We start from the raw sequence: 13,388 nt of genomic DNA, 5'->3' as shown, positions 1-13,388 counted from the left end.
CTTATGAGTTTAAAACCCAAATATGTTGTCTTCTGGGTCTGGGTTACCTTACTCAATATGATGTTTTCTAGCTCCATCCATTTGCCTGCAAATTTCAAGATGTCCATTTTTTCTGCTGTGTAGTACTCCATTGTGTAAAAATGTACCACATCTTCATTCTTCAGTCGAGGGGCATTTAGGTTGTTTCCAGGTCCTGGCTATGACAAACAATGCTGCTATGAACATAGTTGAGCACATGTCCTTGTGGTATGATTGAACATCCTTTGGGTATATACCCAAAAGTGATATTACTGGTCTTGAGGAGGGTTGTTTCCTAATTTTCTGAGAAATCGTCACACTGATATCCAAAGGGGCTGTACCAGCTTGCATTCACACCAGCAATGCAGAAGTGTTCCCTTTTCCCCACAACCTCTCCAGCATAACTTGTCATCAGTGTTTTTGATTTTGGACATTCTTACAGGTGTAAGATGAAATCTCAGAGTTGTTTTTGACTTGCATTTCTCTGATGATTAAGGATGTTGAACATTTTCTTGAGTGTCTTTCAGCCATTTAGATTCCTCTGTTGAGAGTTCTGTTTGTTTATACCTCATTTTTTATTTGTTCTTTTGATGGTCAATTTCTTGAGTTCTTTGTATATTTTGGAGATCAGCCCTCTGTCTGATGTGGGGTTGGTGAAGATATTTTCCCATTCTGTGGGCTGTAATTTTGTTTTGTTGACCATGTCCTTTGCTTTATAGAAGCTTCACAGTTTCAGGTGGTCCCATTTATTAATTGCTTCTCTCAGTGTCTATGCTACTGGGGTTATATTTAGAAAGTGGTCTCCTGTGCCAATGTATTCAAGTGTATTTCCACTTTCTCTTCTATGAGGTTCAGTGTGGCTGGCTTTATGTTGAGGTCTTCGATACATTTGGACTTGAGTTTTATGCATGGTGATAGATACGGGTCTATTTTCATTTTTCTACATGTTGATATCCAGTTATGCCAGCATCATTTGTTGAATATGCACATACTACAGAAGTCCTTAATGGAACAGTTAATGCTTTCTGTGTACTTGGTAAAAATGGCAGTGTTTTGAGAATTTCAGATAGGTAAATTGGTGCGTCAACGAGACAAATGCCACCTGCGAGAGACGGTCCTGAAGTCCAAGTACCCGGACAGATTTTCTGAGACAGCTATACATATCTGAGAAATGTAAGGGCCTGATGGAGACACAGGAAATGAACTATGTTCAGTGTGTTAGGGATGGTGCCTACTATGAGTAAGACAGCCAATACCACACATGGCACTAGATTTGAGGTTAATTCTAAAACAATACAAAATGTGAGAAAATACAAATGTATATAAATGCTAACAGACAGTTCTAGAACGATTTCTCTGTGAGAGGTTGGTTTCTCATTCATTGATCTATTTTTCAGATAGCTTGGCTATTGTTAGATTGGCTCATTGTTAGATTATCCATGCTCAAGAATGTGAGGCCTTTGTAAACTGGTTCCTGTTGCCTATCAATTTCAAATATTTTCTTCAGCTATCAAAAGCACACTCCATTGGACTCATCTACTGTATCTGTATTATCTGTATCTTCCGGCACAGATCACTTAGAGTACACAAAAGGGACCTGCAAGTTTTTTTTGCCACAGAAAGGCACTGAACTGGAAGCTACATGATACAGGTATTTAAGCTATGATTTTAGAAAAGACAAGCTCTAGATTTCCTCACCCAAGGTTCTTCCTGTACCAACATGTTCTAATTCTACATCTCTAGGCTAGACGAAGTGAAATACAAGCAGAAATCTCTACCACTGCCATGCCTTAGGGAGGGCAATGGACATCTCAGATGTGTGATGCTTAGAGAGAGGTGACTAAAGCTAGGGCTGACATAGCCCATCTTAGAACCCCGGGGTGCATCTTTACATGGCAGAAGGGAAGCACTAAAACCTCATGTTCTTACTGGGTTCCTTTTCATACATCTCAGTGTCTACTTCCTAGTCAACTGCTCTTTAAGATCACAAATGTTCACCATATACATGCCTGCCCATTTGTTGACGATCAGATGAAGTTTAATGTAAATCGTAGAGCACCCCTTACTCTCGCCTTTCTCCGCTCTACTTGTTCAGAGACAGGGTCTTGCTATGGATGGCGGCCACATCAAGCTTCTTTATATTTTCTTAGTTGTTCCTGGCCATACACAGAAACCTATTTGTTCTTTTTCAAATGATCTACCAAGTTTGCTTCTCTATTTAGCTACCTAAAGCCCATGTCTGGGGACAAGGTAGGAGAGAGACATGTGGCTGTTCTAGTCAACGCCGAGTAGTCCAGAGGCACAAGCCTGTTAAAGCTCCGTTCTTCACTCTAAGTCATATAATGACTAATTTCTCCATGGGATTCTTTCAAAGTGTGCGTCTATGTGTTGCTTTTATTGGTTAATGAATAAAGAAACTGCCTTGGCCTGTTGATAAGGCAGAACTTAGGTAGGCAGGGAAGACTGTACTGAATACTGGGAGAAGGAAAGCGTCAAGGAGAAGCCATAGATCCGCTGCCAGAGATAGATGTGCTGAGACTTTGCTTCAGTAGGCCACGACCTCATGGTGGTAAGCAAATTAATGGAGATGGGTTAAATTAATATGTAAGAGTTAGTCAATAAGAAGCTAGAGCTAATGGGCCAAGCAGCGATTTAATACAGTTTCTGTGTGATTACTTCAGGTCTAAGCAGGGTGGTCGGAACAAACAAGCAGCCCCTCTTTACAACTGGTGCCCGATGTGGGGCTAAATCCATGTAAAAACCTGAGAAATTTAAAAAAGGAATCCTAGACACAAAAGAACAGAGTTGAGCATGGTTTGGTAGCGGCATTTTCTTGGGTGGGCTGTTGGACAGAGACGGGCAGAGGCATGGCTCCTTTGGGAGAGGATTTCCTGGCTCTGTGCACAGGCCATGGCCAAGGCAGGACATATGCCAAGGAGCGCTTTGAGCCCGGTGGCATGCAGTCAGAGCAGGGGGTTCTAAAACCAAATAGTTGGGTGCCAGATGATGGTGGAAGTCACAAAAATTCAGAATTATGAATAATAATAAAGGGTTACTTATTTAGGGAAACCAGACAGCAGTCCTATTGCTTCCAGCTGCTAGACTCTGTTCCTGTTCCCCATCTGCGTAGAGGACTAACTGCCTGAGGCTGAATTGAAGAGTTTTGATTATTGTTGTTGGCAGAGATTTGAAGGCAGCCTAGTGTCGACTGTGTGCTGTGATTCTATTAGTGATCTCCCTTATGAAGATATATGGTGAAAAGGAGCAAGAGGGCCAAAGAAATAAATGTACACTTCAAGCAGAAAAAGCACCAGGAAATGCGATGCAGAAATCCAGTGTACAGGAGATAAAGTGTTTCAAGAAAAGCCTGATGCTACACGGAATAAAGGGAGTACTGATCTCTTGGGCAAGCCCCACCCAGCTACCCCTGCTACTTGTGATATGAGAAGGCTCTAGGGACTTCAAGCTTGTCCAGCAACTGAGAGTTCATGCAAGTGTAACAAGCAGGAGAAAGTAGCTTCAGCCACACTGGTCTGGATTTAGAGTCAGGATGTTGCTGCAGGTTTACGGCAGGAGAATCCCTGCCTGGACAGCTGGCTATTGTGTGATAGGGATGTGAAGATACTGTTGTCTAGTTAAATATAGGCCACAAAAGATTAGTTTTTCAATTTTCATTTATCAGTCATGATATATACAAGAAAAACTCAGAAACATCTACACAAACTCCTGTAAATTACTTCATTAAAACAAAGGTGAACCAAACCATTAGAAATGAAGTAAAACCATGAACAAAAATAAAATTAACACAAAGTATCAATATGACCAATTAGCAAAAAAAAAAAAAAAAGCCTATGGTCACACAGAAAGACCCAGCAATCCCTACCCAAATTCTACTACACTTCATCTTTCTCCGCCTCTTGTCCCTCCGGCTTCCATCCTTTCACACTGGGGTACCAGTGCAGGAGGCTCCGGGACGTGGCTAACCGCGCAGCAGCTCCCAAGACAGCCGTGGCTGTAGTTCGAGGGAGGTAGAGCTTCTGAGAAATCTGGTGCCGGGGGGACAAAATGAAAGGGAGCTGGTCCATGGCTCCTTGACTCTTGTCCTTGGCCGCCGTGTCAGCATGGCTACTAGAAGTATCTTCATTCTTTAGGCTCCCTGGAGAGCTTTCCACTAAAAGAGAAAAAACAAAAGAATCCTTTCAAGAAGTTCTCCAACTCACTGCCTGCATCTCCCAGCGCAGTTCTTCACCAACGGTGTTGCAGCCTTTCCCGACTGACAGCAGTCACCAGTCAGAAACAACCGAGGACAGGAAGGAAAGCCTGCATTAGATAAAATAAACACCAGGCTGAGGGCAAGAGAGGAAGGGACATGAGTAAGGAAAGGAAGACTTCCTTTCAGGAATGTCAGAAAATGAACTGGATGAAGCTCAAATCCCTGGGAGAAGCCCAGAGCTCCCTTATTTTTTTTCCCTGCACAAAACAGAACGATACTCTACAGGCATTCTCTGGGCCAAACAGAGATTCCAAGTCTATGCCAGAGTCGGAGCAAAGCTGCAAATGGCAACTTAGTAACAAGCACCTTTTGTCATTAGAATAACCTTTACCGCTCCACCCAGGGTGTCCGATAACCTAGGATGGAGATGCTACACATCTTAAATGGACCCGCTAGACCGTGCTAGCTCTTTTCCACTGGAGACCTCCTTTTGCCTGAGAGTTTTACAGGGCCCTACTACATAAAATAGGCATATAAATCAAATGTTTACTGATAATAAGTTGATTTGTAAAATATCTTTGGTATACACATAATTTTACTGATTATTAAAGACAAAATTAAATATGAATGTCAATATGATGGATGTACTTACCTTTTACACAAAGGGTTGAGTATTTGATACTCAAGGACATACATCTTCAATGTATTACAAAATGACAGGAATGTTTTAGACCATTTCAGAAATTGTTGGAAATCCCTACCCTTACCCTAATCCTAAAGGCAAAATTCATTTGACTTTTTAAAAATAAAACTTGTTAAACATTCTAATGCAATCCAATCCAAAGAACACACTAATTTTATACTTAGGAGTAACAATGGGAACAGAGTAAAATCCTTTATTTTCTATAATTAAACCATTATGTTGTATTTGCTTTTTTGTTTGGATACAGGTTATCACATCATACCTTCTAGCCTCCAGAACTCACTCTGGAGAACTGATCCTCCTGCCCTTGTCTCCCGTGTGCTGAGATTATGGGTTGGTGCAGTTTTCTGGAGTGCCTGAGCTTGAACCCAGGGCTTTGTGCACGCTAGGCAAGCGCACTATTAACTGAGCTACAACCAACTCCTAGCCCTCACTTTTTTTGGTAAACCATTATGTTTCTGTAAGAGCAGAAAACTCGACACAATAAAAACACTGCAATTCCTAACAACCTTATCTCAATTCTGCGTCAAGGTGTTTCAGTAAAGTTTGTTGGCCAGGTCCTATCGCACGGTGCGTTGGCGTGCAGTGTCATGCACAGGAATGAGGGCTGCAGTGAAGCGGTGTGCAGCAGCATGTGGGAGTGTACCGCACGCACCTGGATTCATTCAGGTGGATTGAGAGGCTGGAGGACTGGCTGCTCTTCCAGAGGACCTAAGGTCAGTTATTAACTCCCACATGGCAGCTCATACAACCATGGTCCCATGAGATCCAATCTCCTTTTAGGGTGTGCTTATATACATGCAGACAGTTCACCCACATACAGTAAATAAATCTTAATGTTTGAATTGAATTTTGATTGTTGCGTGTTCATAGCCTTTGGCTACTGTACATTTTTTACCCCCTCACAACCTTAAGAAGCTAAACCAGTGCTACCCACAGTGGCATCTGACTGTGAGAGAAGAACTGTTTGGGGCAGAGAACCAACCTGGCTTTAGTCCACAAACTTCTGCTTTTATGGGGGCATGCTGGGCACATACCTGTAATCTCCGCACTAGGGAGAATAAGGAGGTTAGTAAATTCCAGACCGGTCTGAATTACGTGGCAATCAGTTCAGCATGGGCCACAGAGCAAGGAAGACTGTCTTTAAAACCTTGCTTAAAAAATTCAGGAGTCTGTTCAGCAATGAAGTCAGTTTGACATCCTGCGCAAGCTGCTGTTATGCTTTCTGCAAGCACTTGAAAGACTAGCACTGCTCTCTCCAAACACAATTCAGTAGCCTCAGAGAAAGGCAAGCACAATCCAGCCCTCCATCACTATGTGCTGAGCACATAAACAATACATCATCCCTGGTACTTGTGTGTTTTGTCAATGCCCACTAGAGAGAAAAAGACAAACATATGAAAGGAAGGACACGTGATTCCAGAGAGCTGCAATGTTGAGTGGGAAGCAGGAAACTAGACAAACATGGAACAGCGGCTTCTGCTGTGGGACCAAGGTTGAGAAGCCACCACCACCCCAGTTCCTAACACAGACAAAAGGAAGGAATCCAGACAAGACCCAAAGAAGCAAATTCTGACTTGGAATCAGGAGAAAACAGATACTAACAGGACACAGGTGATAAGCTTCAGAAAGAATCACAAGATAAATGTATTAAAACAGATTCTGGGACACTCAATATAGTTAAGAAAGAAAAATGTAAGCATGATGGGAAATAACTGGAAAATAAAGACTCCAAACAAAAATGAGATGAAAAACAGTATCTGAGATCAAATTCACATTGGGACAGTTGGGGCACAGGACAGATGCTACCCACAGAGAGCAAAAGTGAGAATAACGAACCATCAACGAGCTACAGAACGAGTGACCTCGCCATGTGCGACCGAGTCTGTAAGGACTCCCGGGAAACTACCCTCAGCATTTGAACGCTGCCAGCTCTGGTTACAGGCCATTTAACTCTTGTCTACAACTGTTTTTGTACTATCCGCAGCAACGAAATGTGTATATTCGGGGTACCAGGGACAAGAGCCTTGTGAATGGCATAGAAACTACTACTCAGCCACTGTAGAACCCTCATTTAACCCTTGAAATACAGGGCACCAGAAAAGATGAATATGTCAGTAAATAAAGTGCTTTCTTATTTTTTTAAAAAAACTATATAAAAAGAAGAAAGAATTGATTATGGGTACATAATATGAAAGGCAAAATATATAACAGGATAGGATGAGAAATGCATACTATACTGAGATTTTATTAGTGTAAATATATCCATTTAAAGATATAACATATAAGCACAGAAAAGATGGCTAGTATGGGAAGCAGAATGATCCGAATTGGTTACAACAGCCTTATGCACTTCACTAGCTTGGCAAACTTAAAAATTCAATAGCATCTGGGGCTAGAATGTGCAATTGCGAATTCCATAGCTCGCTGGGAGGCATGTGAATGATACGTGCACTTTGGAACACATTTTGGTAGTTTAAAAAGCTATGCATGCAGTGAACAGAGGCCCTAGAAAAATCGCTTCCAAATAAATAGCCAACAGAAGCAAAACTCTGTAGTAAAGGGAAGAAGCCAGTTATGCAAACTACATACTGTCTAGTTCTAGAGATGGCATAGTGACGGGCATTGCTGAGGTAGGGACTGGCTAAAGGAAATAGGACTGAACATATTTGCCAAAACTCAAAGAACCATGTCCTTGAAACTTTACAATTATATAAAGTCCCTCCAAAAAGTGTAAGCAAGGAAGAAAGCGGCAAAGTGAAAGAGAACTGAGCTCCAAACTAAGATGAGAACTTGGAGTAAATGCTGGTACTAGTCATCTTTCAAGGTACGTTCTCAAAGAGACAGAGGTTTTAGCAGCACGGCAAAGTTTCTACTTGACAGTTGACCATGCGCAGGATATGCAAACCTACCAGAGCCAGAGTGGGTTCCTGGAGAGTCGAGCCCCGCAGGAGCTGAGCTGGGCACTGTGGAGGACAGCAGACTCCCTTCTACCGACTGCTGTGACTTGATAAGAGAGATGTAGAACTCTTCCAGTTTGGGCAGTGTGGAAGAGTCCAAAGGGCCCTGTGAATCTGCTTGCTGCAAAACAAGCAAATGCATGAAAAGTGACTGTCAGTACAAGAAGCAAACCCTTTGTTTTATTTAGATCACAGTTAAAAAGTAAAACTCTGGAAAAAGCAAGCTCTTCTATATTTTTAATGAATATCGAAACTAAATTTAAGAAACTTTTACTGATCTTTCTATGAACAAATTGGTACTGAGTGCCACCACACAGTGGAGTCAGGCCCTCCTTCCCACCCTGTGTCCAGTATTGAAGTGCATACAGTGTATGATAAGTCAAGACCATTATCTTCTGTGATGCTGAAGACATCAACATGGCTAATGTGAACACAGGCAAACTAAAGCACTCAAATTGCTGGTAAAAATGCAGAAAGGTGCAGCCACTATGGAAAACAGCCTGCGGTTTCTCAAACGTCAAACAGAGTTACTACATATTTATCAGATTATCCACCCAGGAGACATGAAAATGATGTCCAGCCTAGAAATTATGCTAGATTATCAGGAGGAAAAAGGAGGATATCACAAATTTCAAAGAATAATCATGACTCAAAGGAATAGGCCAATAATGATCAACTGTAGCTGAAACCAGGTAAAATAATGTGCACCAAATTCAGCAGCTAAGCCTATGAAAGGAATGTGGGCCTGTCTATTTGATAACAAGGAAGCACACCTGGATACTTTCTTGTGTACAGTTTGGACCTTTTTCCAGAACCTGCAACGTGCATGCCCCAGAGCAGGAAGTTGCAGGGTTCCAGGCAGGTGGACTTCCATGCCTCTGATTCAACCTGCACTGGCAGTTTTAGAAAAGAACATGTTTTGACTTCACCCTGAATTTACTGTTTTCTGAAACCCTGGGTCAACTGTGTATGAGCTGTGGTTCCTTCTATTAGAGTAGCTTTTCTATCAGTGTACCGAGTGTAGGACCTCCCTCCATTAACAAACTAGAGGACAATACACTAAATTGTAGTGTAATATATAATGTATAATATGTGTATATTTGTATATCATGTATATATTACACCTACAATGTGAGAGTAGTGTTCCCAGTGACCTAATTACACCATACTAAGCCCCAACATCTTAACACTGCCATACCAGGGACCACACCCTTGACGCGTACTTTGAAGGAAACCAACACATGCACCTCACAGAAGCAGAGCACTGCTCCTTCTCGTGCAAGCAGCCTTAAGTTTCTCACAAGAGTGACTGCACATTCTCCTAACACATTACTGACATTTATTCTCAGTGAATACCCTCCAATGTTAGAGACTACAGTCCTGATTTTCCTTGTCAAGTTTTGTAAATGGCCTCTCTAGGAAGTCTAAGTTACAGGTCTGAGTTATCTCCTACTTCAGAAACACTTCAGAGCTGCCTATCTTTAATGCAAATTTTTACAATTTCTTAAAAACAAATTAAAATTAAGACCTTTCCCAGATATAGTTCACAGCCCATATTAGGTTTATTAATAACATTGCCATTGCTACTGTAATCGTTACTATTTTATAAAATTAATGAATGTGTGCTTGCTATATGCCAAACACAACCTTGTAGAATATCTTCACTACTGTGGTGGCTCGAATAAGGCAGGCCCAGAGGCTTGCGCAGACAGACAGACAGACACACACACTTGGTCCCCAGCTGATGAGCTGTCAGGGAAGAATTAGTAGGTGTGGGCTTACTGGATGAGCTGTGTCACTGGGATTGAACTCTCAAGTTTCAAAAGCCCATGCCAGACCTAGTGTGTGTGTCTCTGCCTGCAAATGAGGATGTGACCCTCTCTGCCACTTTTCCTGTGCCTACTGTGTGCTGCTCTGCTCCCTGCTTTGATGATAGTGTACCAATCCTCTGAAACTGTAAGCAAGCCCCCAGTTAAATGCTTTCTTATAAGAGTTACCTTAGCCATGGTATTTCATGGACTAAGACAGCTACTTAGTATAAACCTTAGGCAACTTAATCTATGTCTCTATTTCCTCATTTAAAATGGTGATAACAGTACTTCTTAAGAAAAATTAAATGACCAGGGAGGTGCATAAAATGCTCATAACAGCAGCCATACATAGTAAGCTCTTAGACCCTGCGAGCAGTGTTATCTTTACTAGTGAGAAGGATCACAGAGTTAAGAGCCAAACCCAGACATTAGACTCTAGGACAGAACTCTGAATTACTATGAAGTTCACAACTCCTTACAGATGGGGAAATTAACTGTCATAATTGAAATGGCCCAGAGTATGGTTACTAAAAGTCCCAGGAGATTCAGATATAGCTGGTTTACAAATCCTGATTTCTTGGTGTGACGGTATAAACTACAAACATGTTAGTGAGACTTCCAGCTCTAATCATGGTGGCTTCAATCTCACTGCATTGTGAACACTGGACAAATTAGATTTTATAATATTTCAAAGTCCTAGGGAACAAGCAGTCAGGGGAACTGTCAGAAAATGAAGTGGATTCTGTAGGCACCACAACCTTTTTAACTAAGGAATGGGGTTGCAGTCCAAACAGAAGTTGCTGTCTTAAGAACAAGAGCCTGAGTCTGACAAGGCATCCAGACCTTGGTAGACACATCCCAGAGAAAGGGATGGGAGAACAATCGAACATTCTGCTCACAACTCTCAATCTGCCAAGCCCACAAAGTTGCAAATCATCGAGCAAGAGTCGATGTAAACCCGCAGAGATGCGCAGCTGGCAGGCTAGAAGACAGAATGGAGTCCGAGCCTCACCCAGGTGGACAGCAAACTGACCAGACTTTCAGCTGGCGTTGCCAAAGGTCTCAGGTGTAAAAGCCAAAGGGGAACGTGGAGCAAGAATGAATGTGAGCTCACACTGTCCCGGTCAGCTTTGTCAACTGACACAGCCTGGAGCAGTGGTTCTCAATCTGTGGGTCAAGACCCCTATGGGGGTCAAAAGACCCGTTCACAGGGGTTGCCTAAGACCATCGGAAAACAGATATTCACATTATGATTCATAGCTGGAGCAAAATTACATTTATAAAACAGCAATGAAATAATTTCATGGCTGGGGCCACCACACCATGAGAACTGTATTAAAGGGCTGCGAGCGTTGGGAGACTGAGAACCACTGCTCTATCACATCCAAGAGGAAAGCCTCGCCCGAAGACCTGTTTCACCAGACGGGCTATGGGTATGTCTGTGGGTGACCATCTTTATTAACTGATGCGGAAGGCACAAAGACATGCATTAGCCACAGTTCCATAAGAATGAACGTGATTAATTACGCACTGGTCACAGTAATGCTAGTCAGATTTACCTTTTGAAATCTGGTTGGGCCAGTACTTTTGTCTTGAGCAATGGGGCCTTCTGGTGTTTGCGTTCCTCCTTTCGTGTCATTTGCAAGACCTCCGGACTGCCACGAGTCACCCCATTTATCTTTAGATGCAGAAAAATGCCAGTCCTATAAAGAAGAAAATGCAACAATAAATCAAGATACAGTGGAACAAGACCTCAAGGTGACAGCAAGGAAGTGACATGTTTTAAATGACAAAAAATGTGCGGTTGAAATCTGTCAGTGTGACTTCTTCCCTTGATGTTAGTACTAAATCTTCAACATGGGTTTCATGAATTACATACAACCCTGTGGACATTAGCACCATTCTCACTAGGTTTCCTGAGCACCTACTGTTACCTACTTCAAAACAACCCACGTGTTCTTTTGAGCCAAATCCTTCTGAATCCCTGCATGTGAGACTTTCTAGAAGCCTGTGTACTGGATTTAAATTTCCTTTGTCAACAGTGATTTGCTGTTCCCCCCACCCCAAATCTAACCTTTTGTGACATTTCTCCATGTGACTGATACTGTTTCTTCCCAAGACTTGAAGTGAAGAGATGGGAGGCAGGACCCATCTTAGCCTGTAGAGGGAGCCAGTTCTCATCCCAAATGTCGTCACCTATGGTTACTGACTCCAGGCATGGCATTCCAGTAGGAATCTCATCCTGGAATTATCAGAAGACAAAGAAATACTATTTTTTATATCTCCCCACGTAAACACATTTTAACACTTAAGCGCATATTTTTTCCTGGCTCCCAGTTAAGACAGAAGTTTAAATACACAAGACATTTAAGAACATGCACATGGAAGCCGGGCGATGGTGGCGCACGCCTTTAATCCCAGCACTCGGGAGGCAGAGGCAGGCGGATCTCTGTGAGTTCGAGACCAGCCTGGTCTACAGAGCTAGTTCCAAGACAGGCTCCAAAGCCACAGAGAAACCCTGTCTCGAAAAAACAAATAAATAATAAAAAAAGAACATGTACATGGTAAAGAGGCAAGAAGAGAAGACCCACCTACATTCTGGGTGTAGGAAAGCAGACTTCACAACTGATTACGGGATTCTAAATGATCACAGACTTTTGAGTGTATAGTGGGAAAAACAGACACAACCAAATATTTAAACATAACGGTTCAGGAGTTTTAAAGACTAAAACTTCAGGGTGAGAGGAAAAGGGGATAAAAATGTGTGCTGGAGACCAGAGCATCTTCTGAAAGGATTTTTGAAAAGTGTAACTCAACATGGATTAAAATGGAGAAATGAAAGCTTTTATATGTGTCAGCTTTCCTTCACCCAGAGAAAACTGCCAAGAAAAACAATTCAAAAGAAAAGTTTATTCTGACCCATGGTTTCAGAGTTTTGGTCCATGGTCACCATGGTCACCATGGTCACCAGGTCATCTGCCTCTATAGATGTGGACCAAGGAAAGCAGATGCTCACAGCAGCGAGTGCATGTGACAGAGGGGGCTGTTCACTCATGGTGGAAGGAAACAGAAGAGAAGGAAAGCAAAGAGCTCACCTCCTGAGGTTTCTACTACCTCACCACACCACCATACATGAGCTACCAAACCTTTAGCTCATGGCCTTTGGGGGACATTTCAGATCCAAATTCCCTAAGTTTTATTTCTATACTGTGCAAAAACACATCTTGTCTACATTCAATGGCCTTCAAAGCCTTAACCGTTCTAGTGTTGCTCAAAAGTCTCCTCAAAAAAATCAAGGCAAGCTGGGCGGTGGTGGTGCACGCCTTTAATCCCAGCACTCAGGAGGCAGAGGCAGGCGGATCTCTGTGAGTTCGAGGCCAGCCTGGTCTACAAGAGCTAGTTCCAGGACAGGAACCAAAAGGTACGGAGAAACCCTGTCTCGAAAAAAAAAAAAAATCAAGGCAAACTCTTAGCTGTGAACCCTGTTAACTTTTTTAAGTTAGGGGATCAGAAGCAGCAGGTGGATTTCAGTGAGTCTCGGGCAAGCCAGAGGGATGCAGTGAGATCCTGTCTCAAAATCAAAAACCAAACAAAACAATTATACACTTTATAAAGAAGTACTACTCCAAATAAGGAATAGGAAAATACCAAGAAAGAACTATACCAAAACCCAGCGGGGAAAA

General features: G+C 42.4%; 1 protein-coding gene across 1 annotated transcript in view; it reads right to left on the bottom strand.

Annotated features, from left to right (window-relative positions):
* Positions 1 to 3,727: 3,727 nt before the first annotated feature.
* Positions 3,728 to 13,388, bottom strand: part of Tdrd5 (tudor domain containing 5) — a 47,274-nt gene continuing 37,613 nt past the window's right edge. The window contains exons 15-18 of the mRNA XM_057770343.1: positions 11,780 to 11,947; positions 11,265 to 11,408; positions 7,847 to 8,015; positions 3,728 to 4,189 (exon numbers count right to left, since the gene is read on the bottom strand). Coding sequence (XP_057626326.1) covers positions 3,912 to 4,189; positions 7,847 to 8,015; positions 11,265 to 11,408; positions 11,780 to 11,947 — 759 coding nt within the window. The 3' untranslated portion in view covers positions 3,728 to 3,911. The remainder of the gene's footprint in view (positions 4,190 to 7,846; positions 8,016 to 11,264; positions 11,409 to 11,779; positions 11,948 to 13,388) is intronic.

This window comes from Chionomys nivalis, chromosome 5, assembly GCF_950005125.1.
Source record: "Chionomys nivalis chromosome 5, mChiNiv1.1, whole genome shotgun sequence".
NCBI lineage: Eukaryota > Metazoa > Chordata > Mammalia > Rodentia > Cricetidae > Chionomys > Chionomys nivalis.
The sequence above is the reverse complement of the archived record's forward strand: the minus strand, read 5'-3'. Positions and strand labels throughout refer to the sequence as shown.